This window comes from Podarcis cretensis, assembly GCF_951804945.1.
Source record: "Podarcis cretensis genome assembly, chromosome: 2".
NCBI classification, from domain to species: domain Eukaryota; kingdom Metazoa; phylum Chordata; class Lepidosauria; order Squamata; family Lacertidae; genus Podarcis; species Podarcis cretensis.
Genome location: NC_137171.1, coordinates 7,647,426 through 7,673,559, shown reverse-complemented (window position 1 = coordinate 7,673,559; position 26,134 = coordinate 7,647,426). Strand labels below are relative to the sequence as shown.

At 44.7% G+C, this 26,134-nt stretch overlaps 1 protein-coding gene and 1 long non-coding RNA gene across 4 annotated transcripts in view; one reads left to right on the top strand and one right to left on the bottom strand.

The window, feature by feature from the left end:
* The window catches only part of LOC307210821, a 57,649-nt gene that overhangs the window by 15,113 nt on the left and 16,402 nt on the right, over positions 1-26,134 (top strand). The window contains exons 2-3 of one of the 2 annotated variants that reach the window (XR_013836154.1): positions 14,863-14,983; positions 21,629-21,776. This is a non-coding gene — a long non-coding RNA (uncharacterized lncRNA). Of the gene's footprint in view, positions 1-14,862; positions 14,984-21,628; positions 21,777-26,134 lie in introns of those variants that run through there. The other variant, XR_013836153.1, reaches the window with a different exon arrangement.
* Positions 15,206-25,895, bottom strand: LOC307210738 (aquaporin-5-like). 2 transcript variants are annotated; one of them, XR_013836093.1, is made up of 5 exons: positions 24,313-25,895; positions 21,783-21,947; positions 18,921-19,004; positions 15,482-17,228; positions 15,206-15,441 (listed from the first exon to the last, which is right to left on the bottom strand). XR_013836093.1 is itself a non-coding variant. In XM_079966909.1 (4 exons), the coding sequence occupies exons 1-4, from the start codon at positions 24,673-24,675 to the stop codon at positions 17,052-17,054; spliced, it is 789 nt and encodes a 262-aa protein (XP_079823035.1). In that variant the 5' UTR covers positions 24,676-25,895; the 3' UTR covers positions 15,206-17,051. The 2 variants fall into 2 exon arrangements, 1 of the variants encoding a protein (XP_079823035.1); XM_079966909.1 differs by having other exon boundaries at positions 15,206-17,228.

Genomic DNA, 26,134 nt, shown 5'->3' with positions numbered 1-26,134 from the left:
ATTCCGGCTTGGGATTCATCCAGCCCTGCCTTTCGCATGATGAATTCTGCATATAAGTTAAATAAGCAGGGAGACAATATGCAGCCTTGCCGTACTCCTTTCCCAATTTTGAACCAATCAGTTGTTCCATATCCAGTTCTAACTGTAGCTTCTTGTCCCACATAGAGATTTCTCAGGAGACAGATGAGGTGATCAGGCACTCCCATTTCTTTAAGAACTTGCCATAGTTTGCTGTGGTCGACACAGTCAAAGGCTTTTGCATAGTCAATGAAGCAGAAGTAGATGTCTTTCTGGAACTCTCTAGCTTTCTCCATAATCCAGCACATGTTTGCAATTTGGTCTCTGGTTCCTCTGCCCCTTCGAAATCCAGCTTGCACTTCTGGGAGTTCTCGGTCCACATACTGCTTAAGCCTGCCTTGTAGAATTTTAAGCATAACCTTGCTAGCGTGTGAAATGAGTGAAATTGTGCGGTAGTTGGAGCATTCTTTGGCACTGCCCTTCTTTGGGATTGGGATGTAGACTGATCTTCTCCAATCCTCTGGCCACTGCTGAGTTTTCCAAATTTGCTGGCATATTGAGTGTAGCACCTTAACAGCATCATCTTTTAAAATTTTAAATAGTTCAGCTGGAATATCATCACTTCCACTGGCCTTGTTATTTGCAGTGCTTTCTAAGGCCCATTTGACTTCACTCTCCAGGATGTCTGGCTCAAGGTCAGCAACCACACTACCTGGGGTGTACGAGCCATCCATATCTTTCTGGTATAATTCCTCTGTGTATTCTTGCCACCTCTTCTTGATGTCTTCTGCTTCTGTTAGGTCCTTACCACTTTTGTCCTTTATTATGGTAATCTTTGTACGAAATGTTCCTTTCATATCTCCAATTTTCTTGAACAGATCTCTGGTTCTTCCCATTCTGTTGTTTTCCTCTATTTCTTTGCATTGCTCGTTTAAGAAGGCCTTCTTGTCTCTCCTTGCTATTTTTTGGAAATCTGCATTCAATTTCCTGTATCTTTCACTATCTCCCTCGCATTTTGCTTGCCTTCTCTCCCCTGCTATTTGTAAGGCCTCGTTGGACAGCCACTTTGCTTTCTTGCATTTCCTTTTCATTGGGATGGTTTTTGTTGCTGCCTCCTGTATAATGTTGCGAGCCTCCATCCATAGTTCTTCAGGCACTCTGTCCAACAAATCTAAATCCTTAAACCTGTTCCTCACTTCCACTGTGTATTCATAAGGGATTTGATTCAGATTGTATCTTACCGGCCCAGTGGTTTTTCCTACTTTCTTCAGTTTAAGCTTGAATTTTGCTATAAGAAGCTGATGATCTGAGCCACAGTCAGCTCCAGGTCTTGTTTTTGCTGACTGTATAGAGCTTCTCCATCTTTGGCTGCAGAGAATATAATCAATCTGATTTCGATGCTGCCCATCTGGTGATGTCCACGTGTAGAGTCGTCTCTTGTGTTGTTGGAAAAGCGTGTTTGTGATGACCAGTTTGTTCTCTTGACAGAACTCTATTAGTTCCACTTTAAGTATTTAAGTATTTAAAGTATTTACTTTAAGTATTGGGTCTACTTTAAGTAGGAGTAACTTGGAAACCGCCCACCCTCCCACCCCTCTATTATATATATGAGCTGTTTGGTGTGTATTCTTTGCTTTTAATGTTTTTTTAGCTTGTGGTTTGTACTCCACTCTGATGTTAGAGAGAGGGGGCTGGGAATTTTGAGGGACTCTAAATGATTCCTTAAAAACACATTCTCTGTACCCTTTTTGGTGTTTGTTTGCCTATTCACAACCTTTGTTTCTCCCTTTTCCTGCAGTTTCTGTGCCATTCCCTCTCATTCCCTGAGTGACACCTCCAGATGTCATAAATACACATATATTATGATACCATCAGATCTTGCTAAATGATGTTGTCAACAGGCCAATTCAGTTAGACAGCAGAAACTCTGGAAGTGAACTGCAAACATTTTCTTTCTTTTCTCACAGCTCCCCCCACCCCCCACAATTTCTTTTTTCCATCAGGGCGTAAAAATGTTGGCACTGAAATCTCGCTTAAAGCAACATTCATAGCAAAGCAGGTTATTCGTTCTCCAGGGAAATATTTGATAAATTTTGAAGAAAGCTAAAAAGTTTGTGTTAAGAGTAGCAAATTTCATGGGGAGGCTCCTTACATCCCATGGTTATTACTAGATTTCACCTATTGTAAAATTCAGGATGAATTTAGAGTATTTTCTCACCCCAAACATCTCAGGATTCTTGAAGACAACTAAAAGTGATTTTTTAAGAAATGTAACAATTTTTTCTGAGGAGAATGAGTTTCTACACATTCAACTCTGAGTGGTCATCATTTTCCCAGATTGTCCCAATCATGTTCTTTTGGGGAAATGATAGTTGTCCATAATGGCCATCTTTCCCCCCCACAGAATGACACATTCTGTAAAAAATAAAATGGTGGTCAGTAGGTGACTGTGAGCTTTCATCTGAACACCACCTTAAATGGTCTCAAAAATGTAAAAAAATCATTATATTATTATTAGTACCAAGGCATGGCATTTTAATGAATGAGACAAGATAGCTGCAAAGTTATAATGAATGAAACATAAAATGAATGTGGCTTTCAGCAACAAAAACAAATTGAGTCCTTACATGGTTCCCCCACCACTCTTTTTTTGAATGAAACTCTTTGTGAAAGAAATATATGATATAGATGAAGAAAATATTCACTTTGGGTACCATCCAGTGGAAAGTTGTCCTCCACAAGCCCCACTGAAATGAACACTTAGTTCTTCAACTGTAGGTCCCCAGATATTGTTAAACATTCATCATCCCCAGCCAACCTAGCCAAAGGTCATGGATGATGGGATTAGTAGTCCAACAACATATGGAGATCCAGACTGAAGGATTCTGAATTAGATGATGTCTTGTCCCAATGTTATTTTAATAGGAACACAAAAACACTGCACGTAGGTTGCTTCCAGGACATCTGCATGATAGATGTAATGCAATGTACATGAGCAATTTAAAAGCACCCAGGATGCACATTCATCAGTTTTTCCCCCTACACAACACGCTGATGCAGAGGGTGACGTAAGGCCCCATGACAAGCTCAGGAAGGAGGAATGATGGAGGTGGAAAGCAAAGTGATGGCCTAGAATGAGGCAGATGCTCACAACAGTATTTCTGCCTAAGTTAGGAGGAAAAAAATACTACTTGGAAGCCACGTCCTGGCTACTAATTACTCTTTATTTCTCTCAGTTCGCCATTGTGTTCTTCCAAAGCGCTGCAAATGTCCACATCCATATGACCTCTCTCCAATTCCTCCTCTTCTCCAGCTTTCTTCCTCTTGTCACCAGAACCCTAAAACTGTCTTTCTCCAACGCACTCCTACCTTAGTCTCTTCCTTCCTCATTCTTCCAAATGCCATCTTTACCCACACCTAATTCCTCTTGCCCTTTCCCCAGTTCCCCTTTTCTCTCTCCTCGTCACCAAAATGACTAGAACTATCTACACAACCTTCCCTTAACACCCAAGTCATTGCCTACAGAACTTAGTCTCCTCCTTTTTCTGCCCCCGCCTTTAGAACCAACCAATGAAAACAGCACAATGACAGACGACTGCAAAAATAATATAGAAAGCTATAATGTTTGGAATCCAAGATAGCACTAAGTGAACATCCCACCAGCACAAAGCTTTCTACCCCTTGCCCCCTTAAATCTGTTCTAAAGGTTCCTCCAACCCTGGATTTAGGGGGCTGGCATGGGGCACTCACATAGGGGGGAACAGGGAATCCCATTGTGCTAGTGCTAATTCTTGCACTAGATCAACTATTTATTTCAATACCACCTACAAAATATTATGTTGGGGGTAAGAGGTCAAATTTACTTGGTCAATTTTGGCACATTGTGTCTGCTTCTTCTCATTACATCACTGCACACTTACATATTACCAGGGCTATGAACCACTGATGGCATTTTCAGCTCCGTGTTTCTCATGATCAACTGATTAAGACGAAATACGTATAAAATCAAAAGAAGAGCCTTGCTGAGTCAGACTAAGGTTGACCTAGTCCTCGTCTTGCATCAGACCTAGTCCTGCCAACCAGATTATTCTAGGCAGCTCAGAAGCAAGGTGTGAGGGCAATAGCCTGCTCCTACTGTTGCTTCCTGGGAGCTGGTATTCAGACATGTGTTGCTATTAAAGATGCATGTCCTGTATAACCATCTTGGCTCATCGCTGATGAAAGATCCAGCCTCTGAAAATTTGTCTAATCCCCTTTCGAAGTTGTCTAAGCTAGCACTTCCTTTATTGTTGATGCATAGGAGCTTATATCTTGATGCATCATGGTAGTTGGCAGTGCTGTGGTATTTGTGAAACTGCTAGTGTGCTCACATAACAATAATAACTGGGACAAAAACCACCCTGTATGCCAAAGCTCCTCTTGGGCTTGAATGTCAAAGTGGCTTATGAGGAAATACAATGAAGAGGTGCATGATAGCAAGTGCTACTGTCTTTTTTGTGGAAAAGAAGGATTTTCACTTTAAATTAGGTCTGTAGCAGGCATTGCATCATTCTCAGGTAAAGTAATAATTTAATTTAATTTTTGTTTTGTTTATAAGTTCTTTTAATGTCTAGATTATCCTGTCCAGAGGGCTCAAAACAAACTGATTCATCGTCTGCATCTATGTATATTGCTAGGAACATAAACAATGGTACCCTCAGTGATTACTGCTGCAAAACAAATAAATGGGTGCAAAGTACTAGTTATGCCTGCTAAAGACACAGATTTGTTTGTTTTAAAAGAAGGAGGGGGGCTTTTGGACCTTTGTGGATGACTTTGCAAGTGAGGCCCTCCTGATTATACCTCATCTTGCAGATGTCCATCTTGTGGTGACCATGGAGAGGGCCTTCTCTCATGGGCAGGACCCACCTCCCCATAGAAGTTAGATGCCAACAATGATGGAGTTTAAGTGCTTATTGAAAACTACTCAGGCCAGTTAGCACAACTTACGGCATTTTCTTCATTTGAATGTCTTCTTCACCTGCCTTTCATGGGTTTCCAACTCCAACCTTCACAGTCAGTGAATGAATGAATGAATGAATGAATCTTTATTTGCGTCAGCCATCGGTCACAGCAATAATAAAACAACTATACAATATACAAAGAATAGAAATAAAAAGTCAATTATATAAAATACATTTTAGGGTTTTGAATCAATAGTCAAAAGTGGATCTTATTCTGATTGCCCCATCTAAAAACCTTGCAGCCTTTGCTGTCATCTGCTCATCTTGATCTGCCAAGAGAAAGGACACTGTAACAGAGGTTGGGCGACCTGGAATGGACAATAAAAGAAGGGTGATAATCTCATTCCTCAAGTCTTTATAAAGAGTGCAAGCCAGAAGGACATGCCCCACTGATTTGGTACTGCCATCTCCACAGGGACATAAACGTTTTTCATGTGGAATCTGTTCGAATTGTCCCTCAAGTACAGCCGAGGGCAATACATTCAATCTTGCGAGACTAAAACTGCTTCTATATTTTAGAATTGCTAGGTTATGCAGATAGAGTGCCAGAGAGTCAAAATGGGAAGGTGGAAACTAGTCATACCATGGGCAAAATTTCCTTATTGTGGCCAAGTTGTTCTGACACTCAGTATCATTTAGGCGCTGACAAATTAGACTGTTTGCTTTACTAAAACCCAAAGTGAGTAGCTGTTGTGGTGATAAACCACAAGAGTGAAGTTTCTGATAGACAATTTTAGTCCAGGCGCTTTTGTGACTATCTTGCAGCACTACGGATATTAGACCGGGGAGATTTGAGTTTAGGTGAAGCCAATAGTTAAGTGTCCTATGCCAGATCTGTAATTCTACCAAGGGAAGATTAGCCTCTAGGTGCAACGATGCGTTTGTGACACAGGGTGGCACAGAGAAAATTTGCCTTAAGAACTTTGGTTGGACAGCGTCCGTCGATCCAAGGTGAGAGCCTGTCCACATCTGAGCCCCATACAATAACTGTGCTAGGGGTTTAGCTTGGAACACTTCCAGGACTGATGGTATCTGTTTACCACCTTTTGTGTGAAAAAAATGTGTCAGAATTTTGGCACTTTGGGCCAAGCATTTCTTTCTGCTTTCTGTCTTTTCCATTTCATCAGAAGTTTATACTTCTGTCTGAGGGAGACACATGCAGTAAGAGGGGAGATCTAGTGTTCTTATATTTGTGGTAAACTCTCTTCAGGTGTCTTTTAGCCTGTTTGCACTCTTTGTCAAACCAGCTGATAGATTCTAAAAGCCTTTTTGAGCCACTGTTTGTAATCTCAATTCTTAAGTGGCCTTGCAGCCTATCAGTCAATGTCTTAAATGATTTCATGGCCTCAGCAGCGGAAGTAGCTGAAATAATAGCAGTGTGGATAGCCTTTAAATCATCTGTATGAAGAAAGTGAGTCAATGCTAAATTAAGTAATGGCATCCATTTAATTCTATTGGCTGTGGTTATGCCTAAGTTTGAGCTGGAGATAAACTGAGTTTTTAAGGAAGAGTTGTTAAGTTGCAGACCTGAGAGTACCATTGTTAAGGGAAGGTGATCGCTTTCAATATTGTGGCCCACTTCAAACTCCATAACAAACTAATGTGCAAATCGTGAGGTTGCAATATAATCTATGACACTGCCTCTGAACTTTGTAAAATGGGTATATTCCCCGGGGCCAATCTCCCTCTCTATTACTGTTTAATATTAGCAGGTCACTCCGCCTTACAGCCTGGGCTAAACAAAGCCCTGAGTAGTTACATCTATGATCTTTAGATAGGTGGGAGGTGCCTCCATCTAAATAGGTATCGGATTCCGGAAACTGATTATAATGGGTGTATAAGTTAACGCCGTTAACACCCATGCGTGCATTGAAGTCTCCTCCAATGATAAGCAGTGCTGCAGAATAAGTGGATTCGAGGAATTAACAGTCAGTGTGTTGTTAGAATGGCATCATGAGAACATAGGAAGCTGCCCTATACTGAGTCAGACCATTGGTCCATCAAAGTCTTGTTTACACTGATAGGCAGGGATTCAGGCAGAAGTCTCTCTCAGCCCTACTGCTGGGACTGTCTGCATGCAAAGCAGATGCTTGCCCACTGAGCTATAGGCTCTGCATATGCAGAAATGGGCCTTTATGCATGATTGGGAACCCTGGAACAATCAGGGTTCCTGATCACAAGTACAGGCCCTACAGACAAACAGTTGTGTGGGTGTACAACCTTAGCTAAGTGCATGGAGGCTGGAGGTGGGGGTCCAGAATGCAGCTCAAAGTAGCTATTCTAGATTAACCAATGTGGCAGTAAAACCCAGTGGTTTGGCTTACCTCCCCTCCCCATAGCTTGGTTGGTAAAGGTAAAGGTACCCCTGACCATTAGGTCCAGTTGTGGCTGACTCTGGGGTTGCGGCGCTCATCTCGCTTTATTGGCCAAGGGAGCTGGCATACAGCTTGGTCATGTGGCCAGCATGACTAAGCCGCTTCTGGTGAACCAGAGCAGCGCACGGAAACGCCGTTTACCTTCCCGCCGGAGTGGGACCTATTTATCTACTTGCACTTTGATGTGCTTTCAAACTGCTAGGTTGGTAGGAGCAGGGACCAAGCAACGGGAGCTCACCCTGTCGCGGGGATTCGAACCGCCAACCTTCCGATCGGCAAGTCCTAGGCTCTGTGGTTTAACCCACAGTGCCACCCGCGTCCCTTGGTTGGTACTGGCCAGTAAACCAAGAAGACAGAGTCGAACGATGCCCTTTCCCCTAGTCGTCTCTGAGCTTTGTAGAAAATATTTGTCATATCCATTTTCTCTCTGGTTTCACAACAGTGTAGAATGAGGGAGGGAATACTTTGTCTTTCATCACCCATTGCTCCTGCTTTTAACTTATCTTGCTTCCTCCTCTCTCTCTGTGTGTATATGTATAACTGGCATGCAAACCAATTTTATCCATGTTCTGTCTTGCTCCTAAATAAGTGTCTATAGGATTGCAGTCTTGGTTTGACAAACACCCCCTCTCCACTTCAAAACAAATGGCATGTGTGGGTATATAATTACCTTTGTTTGCCAAAAATATATTGGCATGTGCTTTCCTTATTTCCAATCCCCAATGTGCTAAAGAATAGCCTCATTCCCCCTCCTAACATTCTCAACACGTGGCAAAACAGTGAAGCACTCATTAGAGGCCACCTTCTTAATTGGTCACGGAGATCAAGATTATGTCAAAGGTCCTTGCCACAAGGTTAAATGTGATTATTTCTGACATGAGCCACCTTCAATTAGGCAATATGCATAAAGAGCTACTATGGAGTGGATGGTATCAAAGCTTTTAATCAGTGTGTTTTTGACATTTCATTTGGACTCTTAGTGGTTCAGTGACAGCAATCCTACTCCAAATTGAAAATGCCAGTTCTTAGACAAAAAGCAGTCCTACATAGCTTCCAAAATATGTTTTTATTGGTGTTAGAGCTCTTCTAGAGGAAGAACTTTCCTATATTTGTAACATCTACTAATAAGCCTTAAATTGTGACTTGGTTCACTTAGGTTCAGCCCCAGAATTTGTTTTTTGTACCAATAGGCTCAATTTGGGAGGTTGGGAGGTAATAATAAATAAAAAAGTCTCTGAGCATGTGCAGAGTTTCTTTCCCTTACTGATCTGTCCTCACACAGGATTAGGGATCACAGAATCTAAGGCAAATGAGAAGGCTCTCAAAACAAGCTTGAGCCTGGGGCATCGCTCTTTGTAGAAACTGATCCCTGTCTAGGTAATAAAAAGAGGATTTTCACTGCAAGGCTCTAGTCAGGAGCTCTATGGATCCGATGCTGACTTCCTGGACCACCAGGACTTTGGGAAGGGCACTAGAAACAGTTGCAATTGACAAGAGACCCTCATGCTTGATTAATACATAGGAAAAAAATGTGACTTTGTTGTTATGTAAGTTCTTGTTCAAATTGCTTAAACCATGTTGCTTAGAGTAGAGGATTATAAAACACTAACTGCTAAGACAGTACATCTGTTGCAGAATTAGTAACCTGCAATAATGGTCTGATGACAGTAATGGTTGTTTGCTAACTGCAGCTTGCACAAAGCTTGGTTTTCATCTCTCTCTCTCTCTTTTATTTAAAAAGGCAGTTTCCCAACATTCTGTCCCACTGCCATGTGACTAGGGGCACGTCCACATAACCTGTTTTCTGAGCATTCATCCAGATTTGTTAGCTGGGAGGTTAGATTATGTTATTTCAAGGCAAATGTTACCCAATACTGCCCAGTCCATTTTCCCTTCACTTGTCTTATCGCAAAAAGTCCAATCTTTTGGAGAAGGTGGGTTTGCAGGCCCCAGGCACACTGAAGTCATGAACGATGGGCTGAGACAAGGTGAAATTGCAATAAACACGACAACTTGGGATGTAAACAGGCCACAACTTTATTGATTACAGATGTCACCAGGTTTTGGTGCAAACATTGGGCATGTATCTTGAATCAACCAGCCTTTCAGCTATTTCATTATTTCACAGGCTTAACTAAGGTGAAGGATTGCCTTGTGACACATATCAAATCAGGGTGACCACACCCAAGATCAGCCAATTTGTGGTGCTATGGCTCATCAGCCCTCATCTGGGCATCTGGAGAGAAGCACTTATGCTCTGGAACCCTTTAACGGGATAGCCTGATTCCTTGGACAGTGGGCGGGGAGGGGCTCCCAACCAACTGCCCAATGAGACTCAGGATCCAACCCAATGCCTTATCTGCTGCTCGAGTCAGTCTCTTCCCACCGCCTCAATGCCAAACCAATCACAGCTGCAAGCAACCCTTAATGCTCTTGCCAAGCAGATAGAGCTCATTGCCTGCTGGTGAAATGGGCATCCCTACGATTGGCTACAACCACAGGTGAGCCCCAATGGCCAGTGGAGCAGGAAGTGATGTTCTTCCATGGCTGTGGACCCTGCTGGATGGACACCTCACTGCCACAACCATGCTGGAATGCAACCGCCGCCTCCCCTCATGTGGAAGGTAAGCAGCCATTGTTGCACCGACCAATTGTAACCGCATAGACAGAATTTGCAAGCATGTGATTGAACTCTACCTCAAAATAGGGACAGTCTGAAAGATCCCCAAGAAACAGAACCAGGATGGGGCTATGCAGATGAAAAGTCAGGGTTATGCTGAGAGCAGCAGGGTTGCTTATCAATAACTAGGGGTCACTAAGTCATGAACGAAGCTTAGCCTCCTTCTCCATTATTGTCCCTGAGCACGCCCATCTTCCCTGTGGGGAAAAGGAAAGTACAGTACTGCAGTTGGGAATACTGCTGCATTAAAGCACACACCTGCTTTCCAGTTTGATGGGCTGGCCCCTTCTACTGGGGATATGGCATGGCAGGGGGTCTGTGCAATATTTGCAGGGCCCTTATTCTACCCGGTGTCTGGGACTGGACTGAGGAGGAGTGGTGGGGACTGTCCCCCTCTTCCTGAATCTTCCCGAGATGAGGAGGACAGTATAGATTTAGAACAGTGGTTTGCAGAAGGACATAGTTCAGAGGCTGCAGAGTGGAGAAGCTGGGAAATATTGGGAGAGCAGCAGGCGAGAGACAGTCGACACACTCAATGTCTTTAGAAAGACCCACCCCCTCTCCTGACCTACCCCCTCTCCCAGGACCAGGCATGCATTGAGTAGAATAGAAAGCTCAGAGGCAGAAAGCACAGATCAGCCAGCACAGGGATAGTGTAGAATAGGAGAGACGGAGTGGGACCTTACTCAGAGCAACGCCATTTTCTAAGAGAGACCACATTCCTTTGTTTCTCTCTGTGAATATTGAATAAACCACTTGGTAAGAACTCTCTTGTTTATCTGCTTCTTGGCTGACACGATGGGAGGGATTGGATTCTCTGAAGCCTGACACCTGAGTGCCATCACAACAACAGGGATTTGGTAGTATGAAGCAATCAGGGCTGTAGCTCAGGGATAGTTTCCCTGGAATCCACTTCATCACATCTTCAGTGCTGTTGGTGATGATTTGCTAGAACTGATGCAAGGCTTATTTACATTTAATCTTTCTACTAGGGTCACAGCTAAAGGTAAAGGTAAAGGGACCCCTGACCATTAGGTCCAGTCGTGACCCACTCTGGGGTTGCAGCACTCATCTCGCTTTATTGGCCAAGGGAGCCGGCGTACAGCTTCTGGGTCATGTGACCAGCATGACTAAGCCGCTTCTGGCGAACCAGAGCAGCACACGGAAACGCCATTTACCTTCCCGCCAGAGAGGTACCTATTTATCTACTTGCACTTGACGTGCTTTCGAACTGCTAGGTTGGTAGGAGTAGGGACCGAACAACGGGAGCTCATCCCATTGCGGGGATTCGAACCGCTGACCTTCTGATTGGCAAGTCCTAGACTCTGTGGTTTAACCCACAGCGGCACCCATGTCCAGGGTCACAGCTACTCAGGCACTAAAACAGAAGTATTTTAGCAATCAGCCAGCACCAACACCTGGAAGCCAGTTGCCAAGACCCAATTCCCCTGCAGAAGCCTTGAAAGAGCAGCAAAACCCAGCTCCAAATTTGAAAAGGAAAAGACTGGATGGAATAGATCAAGGGTTACCAAAAAAATTGGTGTTTTGACTATTGTGGAAATACGGATATTAGATACAGTGGTGCCCCGCAAGACGAATGCCTCGCAAGACGAAAAACCCGCTAGACGAAAGGGTTTTCCATTTTGGAGGTGCTTTGCAAAACGAATTCCCTATGGGCTTGCTTCGCAAGACGAAAATGTCTTGCGAGTTTTTCTGACTCCCCCCCTTCCCCCCTTTTTCTAAGCCGCTAAGCCGCTTATCTGCTAAGCCGCTAAAAGCCACTAAAAGCCGCTAAAAGCCACTAAGCCGCTAATATCGCTAATCCGCTAAGCCATCAATGGGCTTGCTTTGCAAGACGAAAAAACCGCTAGACAAAGAGAATCGCGGAACAGATTCTTTTCGTCTTGCGAGGCCCCACTGTATTTCTGCTGCTATGAAGTCTGAAAAGATCAAATAATGTGAAAACTCAAAAGTCACAATATGGATTAAAGCGTAAATTGTAAATGTAAACATGTAAAATGTGTGTAGTGTTAAACTCTAAAAACAATGTATTTTCTATTGCTTTGCTTTTTTAAATAATAAAAAAGTTAAAGACTTTAAAAAGATATATATAATGCTTTGTATGCAGAAGGTCCTGGGTTCAGTCCCTTGTAGAGCTGGGAATTGTCCAGATATGAAACCCTGGAGAGTTGCTCCAATCTGTGTAGACAGTGCTGAGACAGATGGCACCAATGGTCTGGCATGGTATAATGCAGCTTCCCATGACCTTAATCAACATGTTCAGAGCCTCTGGACTCGACATGTTTTCTTGCAGTAAGAGATAGGTAGATAGCTAAATATAGATATATAGATGCTGGGTTGGGGCAGCAGCACTCACAGCTGAGTCTCTGCTGGTTACCTGAAAGGAGGGGGGAGGGACCAGGAAGGTTGGCACCATGAAATCTTGGGTACTCTGATGAATCTTCTGTTGTGGCCAGATATTTCTGGAAGAACTGCTATTGTAAGTGCTCCACCCACCTCCCTTCTGTCAAAGCAATCGCTGCAGAAGCATTGGCAAGCTGCTCAGTCACATTTGCCGAACCCCCTCCCCCAGCCAACCCTTTTCACCAAAACATAACGGGCTTATTTCTGGATCATAGTTAGGAATGGGGGTGGCTAGTAGGGATGTAGGAGAGCTTTTTGACAGGTACAGTGTTTCATTTCCCCACTGTGGTTGGATGGGATTTCTACAAAAGAGATACCAAGCATCAGCTACAATTAAGGTGAGGGAGGGAAGCATTATTTTGTGTTGGACTGAAGTGGGTTTCATAGATGCCCATGTAGCATGCCTTGCGATGGTTCTTAAAAGCACATTTAGGGTGTCTTCCATTTAGGGTGGCCACTTACATGTTGCCAAAAAAGAGGAAACGCAGCACACTAAATGAAAATGACAAACACACACACATTTGCATATATTTTGCATATTTATGCTAATTGATATGTACTGACGTAAATTTAGGGGAGGGTTTTTTAATTTAAATAGAAAGGCAAAACATCTCACCTTAGTGGAGAACACTGTGACCAATTGGCCTGTGTGCACCTTTAAACCAGATAGGAGGTCCTTTATATAGGGATATCAGAAGAGGATCAGTCCACAGTCACATCTAGCACTTTATCTCCCATGGTATAGAAAGACTGCAGGCATGGCGTAAGTACCAGAACTGCCCTTAGCTGTTCCCCAAGGTATAAAGTCTTTGTGACTGGTAGCCATTGATAATGTCATCCTCCATTAATTTGCCAAATCTCCTTTTAAAGCCATCTAACTGAATGAACACCCCTACATCTTATGGTTGTGAATTTTGTATAAGAACAGAGGACTCTGCAAAGTATACCACCCTGCTCTCATTGTCCATCAGCGTTGCAGTGCAACTCTTTGTTTATTTGGTTTATTGGCCATGCTTCTTTCTTTTAAGATTCACAGCAGGTGAATTATGCTGTGCTTTTGAGCAGCTGCAGCAAAAGTATCTCTCCTTACAGAACAGTGCCCTGGATTATCTTGTGACAGCATATGGCAGAAACCCTTCATGTGTGTGTGGGCAGGGTGGGTGGGTGGGGAGGTCAGGAACCCCAGACCTAGGGGCCAAATGTAACCTTCCTGGCCTCTGTTTGCCCCTTGAGATTTTCCCCAGGCCACACATCCTACTGAGTCACAGTCCTCACCAGGAGTAAAAAGGTGAAGGTACCCCTGACCGTTAGGTCCAGTTGCGGACGACTCTGGGGTACTTGATTTCTAATAATGCCTCTTCCTTGCCTGGATGGAAGATGGAAGATAGATACGAGTGCATAGCTGTCAAGCGTCCCTTATTTGGCGGGACAGTCCCTTATCCTAGCACCATGTCCTGCTGCTGTCCCTTATTGATGACGTCCCTTAAATTTCCTGGGTTTCAAAGGAAGCAGCTCCTCTCCCTCCTTGCCGGCCGGCCAGGGAGGAGGGAGGCTCCAACTGTGTTGCTTGGCTGTGTTGCTCACCCAATAATGAGTCTAAGAACGACTGGGGGATGGAGCTTGCATGCCTTGTGCTGATCAAATCGGCCGCATTGCCTGGGGACTTGCCTTTGCTCAGTGCTTCCCAACGGAGAGGCGATGGTGGTTTTCCTTGCTGCATCCCCTTCGCTGGGTTGCTGCACTGTAGGAACCACCACTTGAGGCTTTGTTTGGCTGCTGGCTGGGCTTTCTGCCTTTGGCTCAGAGGGGCTCAGAAGTTGAACATACCTGTGCTTATTTTGGCTGCTGATCCCTTATTTTTGAGGCTGCTGGTCCCTTATTTTCAAATCTGTAAGTTGACAGCTATGTACGAGTGTTGCCTATTGTTGTTGTTGTTGGCATCCGTCTGTCTCAAGAGACAATGGTGTACACCTCCGGGGGTGAAGTCAAACCGCTGGAGAATCACAGTGCCTGTGGGGTTGCGGAGACTGGTAACATAACTGCTGCCTCCCACATTGGTTTTTGCTCTGTTAGCAGCAGCAAAGTGACCTCTCCACTGAAGAGAGCCAGTGTGGTGTAGTGGTTAAGAGCAATGGACTCATAATCTGGTGAACCAGGTTTGATTCCCCGCTCCTCCACATGCAGCTGCTGGGTGACCTTGGGCTAGTCACACTTCTCTGAAGTCTCTCAGCCTCACTCACCTCACAGAGTGTTTGTTGTGGGGGAGGAAGGGAAAGGAGATTGTTAGCCGCTTTGAGACTCCGTAGGGTAGTGATAAAGCGGGATATCAAATCCAAATTCTTCTTCTTCTTCTTCTCTCTAGGGCGTAAGCCTGGACAGTGTATATGGAGGTCCTGGGCTGCCCAGATAACCAGACCCCCCTCTTGGCTTTGCCAATGTGGTCCAAAGGAAAGCAGAGCAATGCATTTGGCACCAGTACAGAGGTAAAATTCACATTTGTTGCTCTACTCACTTTTGCTTGTGCCCCCTACCCACTGGCATGTGACCCTCAGTAGGTGTCCAGAAGGAAATATGGCCCTGAGATGAAAAATGTTCCCTCTCTCATCCTGACAGGCTACCATTGAGTCTCCCTGGTTCTCTGTGAGGACCACTATACCCACATTGACATATCCCTGAGCCATTGATGTTGTTGCACTGTTTTGTTTTTTGTTTTTTTAGTTTTTTTTATTCATAATAAATAATACAATATATTACAGAGACCCTCATAATAATAAATGAAATTGCATTAAACAGGAAATAAACTCAGCAAGACAGCGGCCAATGCAGAAAACAGCAGTCTTTCCCCGCCCAGCTCAAGTTATATAACACTTTGGAAAGGGTCAATGGATAGATCATTCTTTCTGGATTGATTTTCCTTGCACATCTCTGACTTCCCCCACAGCTGCAGGAGGACTGACTTTTGGTCCAGTTCCTCATCATACCTGTGCTCACCTCTGGATGAAGCACCCAAAACTACCTTCCCTTTAATTGGGCTGCCAACCGAGCAAACAACAAAACTCTCCCCAGACATTTCAGTGATGTTTTTTTGTTTTAAAATCTGATTCTGTTGCCAAATTATTTTGTTCAACAGCCAGAATTTGCGGCTAGTAAGATTTTTGTTTCAAGCTGATTTTTCTTTTCTTGAAGTGAAATTCAGCTGCACCTCTCCCACTTAGTGCACCTGCAACGTGTTTTGATCTCCGAAGGTGACCCTCATCCTGTCCTCAGGAGCTGAGCCAAATGGTCCATTTCACACACTGCTGCGTGAGTGACTGAGCTAGCAGCCTGCAGTTGTGCCTGTTTCCTCTGTGGCCAACACCTTTCCTCAGACCAAGCAAGGAGGAGTTGCAAGGGCCCAGAGCCACAGGGGAGATTTTGTTCAGGGGCAGCAATTGAGAATACTCTCACATGTGATCTCCTGTGCAGATCCTTCACCCTTCAAGCACAGGTTGGGTCTGACACCTCTGCCAACACCAGCTGCAGCAGCAAACCTCTGGATTTTATTGGCTCCACTCCTACTAATCCCACTCCCCCATCCTGACTCCTGGCTCTGCCTCCTCTAGGTCTTAACCTCTTGATACCTGGTCAAACGCAAATGCTAGCAATCCTTTCACACACTGACTAGAGGCAGAAGTGTCGAGCTGGAGCAAGGATGTCCACCCGTCTAAGGAAAGGGCTTTGTGCTTTATACAGTAGATCTAGAAATTGTTTCTCTTCCTTTTGCTGCTTGCTTGAACCCATGGAAGATGGAAACCAAGGCAAGGCAAGAGTCAGGATGGTGTTTTCCTTTTCTCCGTGAATGTGGCAGTCTTTTTCTTTAAAGGCTGGGGTGTTTCACACGAATTCTCATCTCACTGTCCAATGTATCACTCCATAAAGCCCACTGTAACTTTGACCTGAGGGGTTCATGTGAATATTTACAGTGTATGTGGGCTGGAGATGTATTAAGCATACAAAAAAGGGCTAGTTGCAAGCATTATTGCATATATGAAGCTGGACCAAGCCTAGGAAATTCAAGCTCAGGCAACTTTGCCCCCAAACCCTGAAAGCCCAGAGTATATGTGGACCTGGGGGTACTTGTCCTGCAGCCCATCAGGAAGGGAAATATAAACTGCTAAAGAAACTATTAACACACCCACCCCTCGCACAGTTGCAAAAGCTAAGGTGCCAGGCATAACTCTAGAACACTTGCAGGTCTTTGCCGGTCCTGAGACGTTACAATACGATTCTTGTTTGGTGCAGCACTTTGAATTAATGCCTTGCTCCCAAAACGGACTGTGCTCAAACCATCCATTTTCCAGCTTTCTTCTTCCCATGCACCCACCCACACCCACACGCACACTCACACTCACAATGGTTATTTACACAAGTTAATGTCCCCCTGATTCCCTCTTCGGTCCCCAGGCATCAGTGGAAGCTATCTTGGTTCTTTAAATTGCAAGGCATTTGGTCAGTGTTCATTTGGCATCAGGGGGTGTTTGAGTCTTCTCTACCTTCTCGTCCAGAGCGTTCTCATTTGCAGGAGGCCATCTCTATGCTTTTCTCTTTCTCTTCCCACTCTTCTTCCGACTCGTAAGTGCCTTTCACAATTGCGACCCTCTCTGACATGTTCATTGGATGAGGCATCAGAAGGTAGTTGTAAAGCAGAGAGGCCACAATGCCTCCAACGATGGGGCCAACCCAGAAGACCTGAGGAACCAAGGGAAGGAGTTAGAAGCTGTCCAAAGACTTTTAGGCTCCTTTGTGCCAGTGAGGCCAGAGCAGAGGTGGTTGATTCATCTTGTGCCGTATCTTCCATGCAAGAAATGCCTCTTGGGTTTGGGCAGAGGTAGGCAAGCCCTTGGCCTAATTTCAAAAGCATTTTGCAAGCTAGCCATTCACAAGCCCTCCAACATTTCTCCAATGAAAATAGGGATGTCCTATTTAATAATAATGATAATTTTACTATTTATACCTCGCCTATCTGACTGGGTTGCCCCAGCCACACTGAGTGGCTTCCAACACTAACAACAACAACAAGAAGAAGAACATTAAACATTTAAAAACTTCCCTATACAGGACTGACTTCAGATTGCTTGGGAGTCGAATAACTCCATACCCTCCAACATTTCTCCAATGAAATTAGGGACATCCTAAGAAAAGACGGGACATTCCAGGATGAAATCAGAAACTGTAAATCTCTGGGACTGTCCCTGGAAAATAGGACAATGCATTCTGACTTAGCTATCTGCACACAGTCTACTAAGACAGAATTGAGAGAGAGAGAGATTGAACGGGTAACACATAGTGAGAGAGAGGTGGAGGGGCAGAGAGAAATAGGAAAAAGGGAGTGGCACAGAGAAAATGAGGGAGAAGGGGTGACAGAGAGAGAATGAAAAGGGAAGAGAAAGAAAGAAAGAAAGAAAGAAAGAAAGAAAGAAAGAAAGAAAGAAAGAAAGAAAGAAGAGAGGGTAGGAGAGTGAAAGAGGTTGACACACTCGCTTTTGGCTCTAGCCCCACCCACTGCTGACTTCTTCCTAGCCCCCTGCCACCATGCAGCCCCCAACAGATTACTCCTAAGGGGATGTGGCTCTGCAATGTAGATAGTTGCATGTGGAGCAACAGAGAGCAACCCTTTCCTCTTTGGTTGGCCAGTCCCAGAACAGGAATGGGTGATCTCTGAACCTGGGGGGCCAGACATTACAGCTATTTCCCCACGGTTCCTGCTTGGGCAGCTCTTCTGATGAATTTCAAAGGAAGCAAAATGAATTTCACTAAAATTTGCATAATTTCTCAAGGGTGCAATCTCTCTTTCGTCAAAAGCAAAATTTCACAGCAAATTTGGAGGTCCCTGGCTGGGCCAAAACAGTCAAGACATTTTAAAGGAATCAGAAATGGTGGTTGGTGATCTGCACTCCCTCAGTACATATTTGGATTTCAACTCCACATTTTAGGGACCACAGATGCAGCTACAATACGAAGGAGAATATATGGGAAGGTGGCCAATTTCTGAGTCATATATCACCACCATTGTGCTCATGGCATTGTGAATCTTGTTGAAATTTGGTGGCCCAACACAGTTCTAAAACATAGATGAAAAGTTACACACACACACACACACACCAGAGTTACCCAACATGGTGCCTTGTAATTTAAAGCTCCCATTAGTTTCTGCCATTCCATTATTTTGGAATGATGGAAGTGGTAGTCATCTGAAGGGAAGCACATTGTCTATTCCCACTGTGCATTATCTTTTACACTGAAATACTTCTGTATTAAAATATGTGTGACTTTGGTTTTGCATCCAGTAAACCCTAGCCGTGCAGCAGCTAAGGGTCAGTTTTCATTGCCTATTTCCTGTGACTGTCTTTTACTTCCGAGTGAAAAGCTCTAACTTCTTACCCAATGAGCACTGCTGAATCTTTTCATGACAACAGCAGGTCCAAAAGACCTGGCAGGATTCATAGAGCAGCCAGTAAAATAGATCTGTGGAGAAGAGGGGAGGTGTTCGTTAGGCATCTAAACATTTCTTGTAATTCCAATGTTTATAATCTTTTTTTAAATTCAGTTTTGCAGTACACATTTAAATTCAAACATTAGACATAACCATCAACATTTAGGATTCCCTGATTCATTGGACTTCCCTCCACCCTTCCATGGTTTCCATTTTCAATCTTTTTCAACTGCATCATATATTTTCTCTATTTTTCTTAAAGTAGTCCATTTTTACCTTCGTTTATAGTACATTACAAGCATTACTCAAATTCTGCCAAAACTTTTAGCTGTTTACAGTGTTCTCTTAGGTAATTTGTAAATTTTTCCTATTCCTTATTAAAGTTTCTCTCTTCCTGGTTTCTGATTTTCCCGGTCATTTTTGCCATGAAGCCTAGGATGGAGAAACAAGGCTAATATTCCGGAAATCCTTGTCTGAGACTCTGTAAAAGGATTCTGTGGAACTGTAACAACCCTTCATGTGGATTACTGGACTCTTTGAACAGACAGGTGGAATAGATACTTCTACATGTATGGACCTTATGCATGAACTGACTAGAGAATGAACTGATCCACTGAGTCTTCTGCTTTTTTCGTTGACTTCTGTTGAAATCTACAAATTGATACAATGAATAAGGTAAAGGGACCCATGACCATTAGGTCCAGTCGTGGCCGACTCGGGTTGCGGCGCTCATCTCGCTTTATTGGCCGAGGGAGCCGGCGTACAGCTTCCGGGTCATGTGGCCAGCATGACTAAGCCGCTTCTGGCAAACCAGAGCAGTGCACGGAAATGCCGTTTACCTTCCCGCTGGAGTGGTACCTATTTATCTACTTGCACTCTGACGTGCTTTCGAACTGCTAGGTTGGCAGGAGCAGGGACCGAGTAACGGGAGCTCACCCCGTCGCAGGGATTCGAACTGCCGACCTTCTGATCGGCAAGTCCTAGGCTCTGTGGTTTAACCCACAGCGCCACCTACGTCCCACACATGAATAGTATACCTTATTTATTCAAAAGTAAAGCCGGTTACCTTTTGTGTGTTTATTGAGTATGTTCCACGTAACCATAGGTTTGTTGTTGTTGCTTTGCAAAAGTCAGGCAATCCCTGCAAATTCTCCCTTCTAGCATTCCCCACACCATGGAGCTGCTATCAGATTCTCAGCCCGGCCATGCTTGGTGCGGTAGGAATCCTGCTTGTGTGCACAAGCACTTTCATGCGAATGCTGCATCTCTACACGAGGGCCATGGGTTCCCTGCCTCTGCTCTACCCAAACAGGCCATAGCTCTATAGTACAGCACACCTTTAGCATGCAAAATGTATTTGCTTCCAATCCTGGCTTCTTCAGTTAAAAAGGCACCGGTAGTAAAGGATGAGAAATATGATTGTATCCAAAGCTAGTCCTGCTCAGAGTAGACAGATCTAAGTTAGTCATGTGTGTTCATTTCTATGGGTCAACTCTGAGTAGGGTTAGCATTGGATTCAACCCATACTCTGTCCGAAACCCTGGAGAGCCATTGCTGGTCAGAGCAGACAACACTGGGTTAGATAGGGAAACATCTGACTTGGCATAAGACTCTCCTTCTTTGGAGGTTTTTAAGCAGGGATTGGATGGCCATCGGTCATGGATGCTTGAGCTGAGATTCCTGCATTGCAGGGGTTGGACTAGATGAGCCTTGGTATCCCTTTCAACTCTACAGTTCTTTGATTTTATGAAGACTGCTTCCTACTGCAGAAATGACAGAAGCCATAGGATTCTTTGCATGGAGCTCCCATCTCTCATCTCCGCCAAGCTAAGCAGTTGGTTCCTTACCTCTCTCACCCTGACCTAGACACTGTGATCCACGCAACGGTCACCACCAGACTTGATTATTGTAACTCACTCTACATGGGGCTGCCCTTGAGACTGACTCAGATACTCCAGCGGGTGCAGAATGCCGCGGCGAGACTCCTTAAGGGGTCTTCACCGTGGGATCACATTCACCCGGTGCTATACCAGCTGCACTGGCTCCCGGTGGAGTACAGGAACAGGTTTAAGGTGCTGGTTTTAATCTTTAAAGCCCTATACGGCCTAGGCCCCTTGTACCTATGGGACCGCCTCTCCTGGTATGTCCCATGGAGGACCTTATGGTCTTCAAACAAAAACATCTTGGAGGTCCCGGGCCACAGGGAGGTTAGGCTGGCCTCAACCAGAGCCAGGGCTTTTTCGGGTGTGGCCCCCGATCTGGTGGAACGCTCTGTCAGAAGAGACTAGACAGAGCTGTTCCACCAGGCCTTTGGCCAAGGCACAGCCTGAACCCCTCCTTTGGCAATCCTCACAGAACTCTAGCCCAATGGTTGCCATTAATTTGAGTTTGAATTGATTTTAGAATGAATTGATTTTAGAATGCTGTATTACTTTTACTGTTTTTAGCCACTCTCAGCCTCGCTTTGGCTGGAGAGGGCAGGATATAAATAAAAATTTATTATTCTTATTATTATTCTCCCTGTGCTCAAGTGACTGTGGCCCCACATCCCCCCCCAAGTGATCAGCACTCAAGGCTGCCATGATGTGGGGGCATTTCACTCTTTCCATCTCCCCCTTCCTTTTCTTTCTGTACCACCACTTTGTTTTCTACGCAGAAAGTCACAGGTTCAGCCCCTGCCACCTGCACCTTGGAGAGCTGCTGCCAAGTATTTCTGGACAAACCTGAGCTCGATGGACTAATAGCCTGACTCAAAACATCAGACAGCTCCCCACGTTCCTAAAAGAAAACCTGAGTAGAAAAACACTTACCCCAACGAGGTGGCCCAGAGTGACAGCCAGTCCGATAGACAGGGATGGAGAGCCCACATGGTCGCGCCGGCGGCTGTCAGTCGAGGCAAAGATGCACATAACAAGCATGAAAGTTAAGATCATCTCCACCACCACAGCCTGGCCTGCGGTTGTGTTGTTGCTGAGCTGTCAGGATGGAAGAGAAGAGACTGCGGTTACAATCTTGCACATTCATCTCTGGAACTAACTCCTGCTTAAAACCAAGAAAAACTACTTCCAACTAAGTAGAGGTTACTCTTAAGGGTGGTTGTTAAGAAAACAGCAAACCCCAAAGTGTAATAAGACTTCACGGTTGCTATTAGATTTCATTCCTCTGAGCTGCACTTCACTCTGTACTTGGACACTGCCAAGCTTGCTGGAGGTGTGGTGCTTAATAATACTAAATAAACAATTCAGCTAACTGAGCTTCAACAGAACAAAACTGGAATTATAAACCCCTCTCTCCATAGGACAGGAAAGGAACTTTAAGAAGCAACAGGAGTTGGAGTTATACAAGGCATTCATTGTTTTTTCAATGGTCTATCACTCTGTCCATCTTTTATTTCCTTCATTTATCTCTCTTTTGTTACTGATTTCTCATACAGCCTCATCAACCTAGCCCTGAGATATTATCTCTTGGCAAATGCTTTATCTCCTTCAAATGCGCTTTACAACAGCTAATACCTGCTGAAGAACAATGCAGGGGGAAGCTATGGGATTTGCAACAATTCAGGAGCAGATACCAGGATCCTCTTTTAGGCAGCCTTAAAAGAATGTTCCCTGGCTCCATTAAATGAGTCTCTACCTTACATTTAGAAGAGGGGAGTTAGAAGGAACTATAAGCATTTGGGATTTACATAGGTATGTTGCGGGTCAATGAAATTCAGAGGGGGGGGGAATAGATTTTAAGCCCTCTGGTCAGGCAGTTTGCATCTTGACACACATGAGGTTTAAGGTAATTCTTGCTTTGGGGGCAGGTTTGTAATGCAAATATCAAAGCAACAGTGGGCAGGTGGCTTATCTACATTACAAATGTTTCTCCTTCCAGCTTCCTCTTCTACATGGACAACAATCCAGAGCTACAATTCAGTGTTAATGTGGATAATGCAAGAGAGATTGAAATGCAGAGCAGTCCGAAGATTCCCTTTTGCGTCTCTGCATGCTAACTAAAAGTTTAATAGGAGCAGAAGAATGGTTGCTGGTGAAAATTAGGAAACAAGGGGAAGTAAGCTGGATCCTTAGCTATAGCATAGCATTGGACAAGTAGGTAAAAAAATCTGATTTCCTTTGGTAGGAAATTTGTGCTCTTACAATGGAAACCTGGAACTTCCAGTTGCCTTTAACACTGACTCCCTTCCCTTTCCACAGCAGGCGCTGTAGCACTACAAGTTTGACTTCACCCCTGAAGGCGCACTCTTCTGCTGTCTCCCGAGAAAGATCAATGCCAACCAACCAGCCTTAATGCCTTACAGATGCTTTGGACTAAAACTCCCCCCATCCCCTAGCATTAGCTCTGCAGGCTGCAGCTGAAGGGAGCTGAAGTCCAAAACATCTGGGGAGCACCAGGTTGGCAAAGGGTGTTCTGAATTTTCACTATGTTGTGCTTCCCATATCCTCCTTCTGCTGCTGGCTTAGCTGGTCTTGTGCCTTTTCCTGTCCAGGTCTAATGAGGATTCTAAACCTTCCCGGATGGTCCATTTAATTCAATACACAGCCCAGCATAGAGTTTAGTGTGCTGAAGACTGTTGGATCTTTCAGCTTCATCCTGGGCTGAACTGACCTTTCACAGGGATCTGAAGAGATCCATGCTCACACATGGGAAGCAAATGGGAAACTCTGTGTTCACAGTTGTTGGGCTTGTGTGTAGCTAATTTACTCTTCCTTCCCACATCCCTGAGCATAGGTACTGAATGCTGTCCACTGGACTGCAGGAGTAGCTTTTGGAGTGGGAAACCCAGCCAGATGGGCAGGGTATAAATAATAAACTGTTATTATAAATTATTGTTCCATTGGGAAATAGTGGGAAAGAAGTCAATGCCTTTCCAAGAGGACACAAGGCAACATGCACCAACTGAGCATCAACAGTTTGAAATGGTTCCAAATTATTATCGTTTTGAAAAACAACAACTCTAAAAGGAATCAACATCTGCACATCTGCCCTGCTCCCCAGATCATTCTTCAAATGGTAAAGCTGGAGTTAAAGAAAAAGTACAGTTCTCTCTCTCTCTCTCTGGGACTGGCTGACTCATTTGCTTGGATATGAGAGACCTTTGGAAGAAACGCTGCATTGAAAATTACAAGGCACAATTAACCTGTCCTACCAGCAAACTTCCATGACTATTCTTACTCTACAGCATAATGTGCTGGTGGGATCTCTTGAGCCACAAGCTCTCCAGAGGCTAAGTTCAGGTCTCTCCTGAGAAGCCAGGTCCCCTTTGAGGGGCACTTGCCGGCCCGAGGTGCCAAACCACCAATATCACGAATCTAATCCACAGCCATAGCAAGTACTTACCGCGTTGACTGCCAGGTTGCCACGGGCGTTAGAAGGAGTCACCCCATAAAGTATGCCTGCCCCGGCGATGGCACCGATCAGCTGGGCTGCAACATAGAACAATGTCCGGAGGAAAGAGATCTGGTTCCCTACAAAGAAGGCAATGGTCACTGCTGGGTTGACGTGACCGCCGCTGATGGGACCAAATGTCTGCACCATCGTGGCAATGGCCAAGCCGAAAGCCAGGGCGATCTGGAGGACGCTTGGCAAGGCCGAAGGCCATTTCAGGGCTGAGCCCAAACCGAAGAAGACGAAGAGCAGCGTGGCTAAGAACTCGCAGAAGACAGCTCGGAGAAAAGCGATGGTGCAAATTTCTTTTCTCATGGTTGCACTGGAGCAGGTGGAATGGCAACGAAGGTGTGAAAGTCTCTGCTCTGTCTGGGATGCCAAGGGAGTGAAGCAAAGTGCTGGGCCATACAGAGAGAGATATATATCTACAGGTGCTGCAATAAAAGATCCTCTCCAGGTATGGGTGGAGCCAATAAATGTGGCCAGTCCTCCTCTTCCCCCTCCTGTTCCTGTGGAGTTTGGAAACTTTCCATCTTCAGACAACAACTGCACCTTCCTCTCTTGTAGGTTCCAATATTGGTGCTGATTTTCTTCTTTTCTCCTTCAGACAATGGGGTTTCTATTGAATAGCCTTGCTGTCATTAGATAACCACAATATTGCATAATGCCACAGAGATTAGCACCTTGTCTGTTTACCTTCTTTTCTTCTCTTTTCTTGTTCTTTCAGTTTGTAACACAAGGCATTCCATCTCTATTAAGCTTTTTTTATTTTTTAAAAATGCACTCAGATATTAGGCTTCTAATATGCCACTATTCCACCCTCCCCCTTCTCAGGACTGAAGAGTGGAAAGTAATCGGGCAATAATTGTGGACAACTCTGCAGAACTGGATTCTCTAGTATGCCAGCGCAGGTCTTGAATGCATTTCTTTTGAATCGTTAGGAGTTTTTGGTAGTTTGCTCCAGAAAATGTGACAGCTTTTGCCCTATGTTCCTATCTATCAGAAAAGAAGGTAAAATAAAACAATAGGTACAAATCTACATGCAGCCACTTGCTGGAGAGCCGTGAAATGTATCAGCAGTGTAGAGGTTTAGTTTACAACCTGTAAAGTTTCAATAGGAGTGCAGAACCCGGGGCATTTGTTTATTTAATACCATTTGGATAACTGCCCAGTATTACATGTTATCTGGGTGGCTCACAAAATTTAAAAGAAACACACACACAATGCAAAACACTATAAGTAGTACAAAAGCAGCACTTGTTCTTGTTTGGAAGAGAAAAGAGCAAAACTATTAATAGCCCATCAAGCACAATTCATAAATTGAGACAGGTGATAAAAGCACAGGTTGCTTAAAAGATTGGATGATTAAAAAGGTATTTCACCTAGTACTGAAAAGACCATAAGAATAGTACCAGGTGAACCTCTCTGGGGAGACTGTTTAGTAACTGGGGTGCCACCACCAAGAAGGCTCTCTCCCATCCGCCTCACTTCATTTGGTGAGAGCACCCAGAGTTGGTCTTCTGAATAGGACCCCCCTATCTCTTTATCTTGGGACGCAGGTGGCGCTGTGGGTTAAAGCCTCAGCGCCTAGGGCTTGCCGATCGAAAGGTCGGCGGTTCGAATCCCTGCAGCGGGGTGCGCTCCCGCTGCTCGGTCCCAGCGCCTGCCAACCTAGCAGTTCGAAAGCACCTCTGGGTGCAAGTAGATAAATAGGGACCGCTTACCAGCGGGAAGGTAAACGCCGTTTCCGTGTGCGGCTCTGGCTCTGGCTCTG

What these genes read in the sequence shown, in the direction of transcription:
- LOC307210738 (XM_079966909.1), bottom strand. Translation starts at nt 24,675, where the DNA reads ATGAGAAAAGAAATTTGCACCATCGCTTTTCTCCGAGCTGTCTTCTGC. An exon ending in CTCTGGGCCACCTCGTTGGG is followed by an intron (nt 19,005 to 21,782) that starts GTAAGTGTTTTT and finishes TCTTCTCCACAG; the next exon opens with ATCTATTTTACTGGCTGCTC. An exon ending in GATTCAGCAGTGCTCATTGG is followed by an intron (nt 17,229 to 18,920) that starts GTAAGAAGTTAG and finishes TTGGTTCCTCAG; the next exon opens with GTCTTCTGGGTTGGCCCCAT.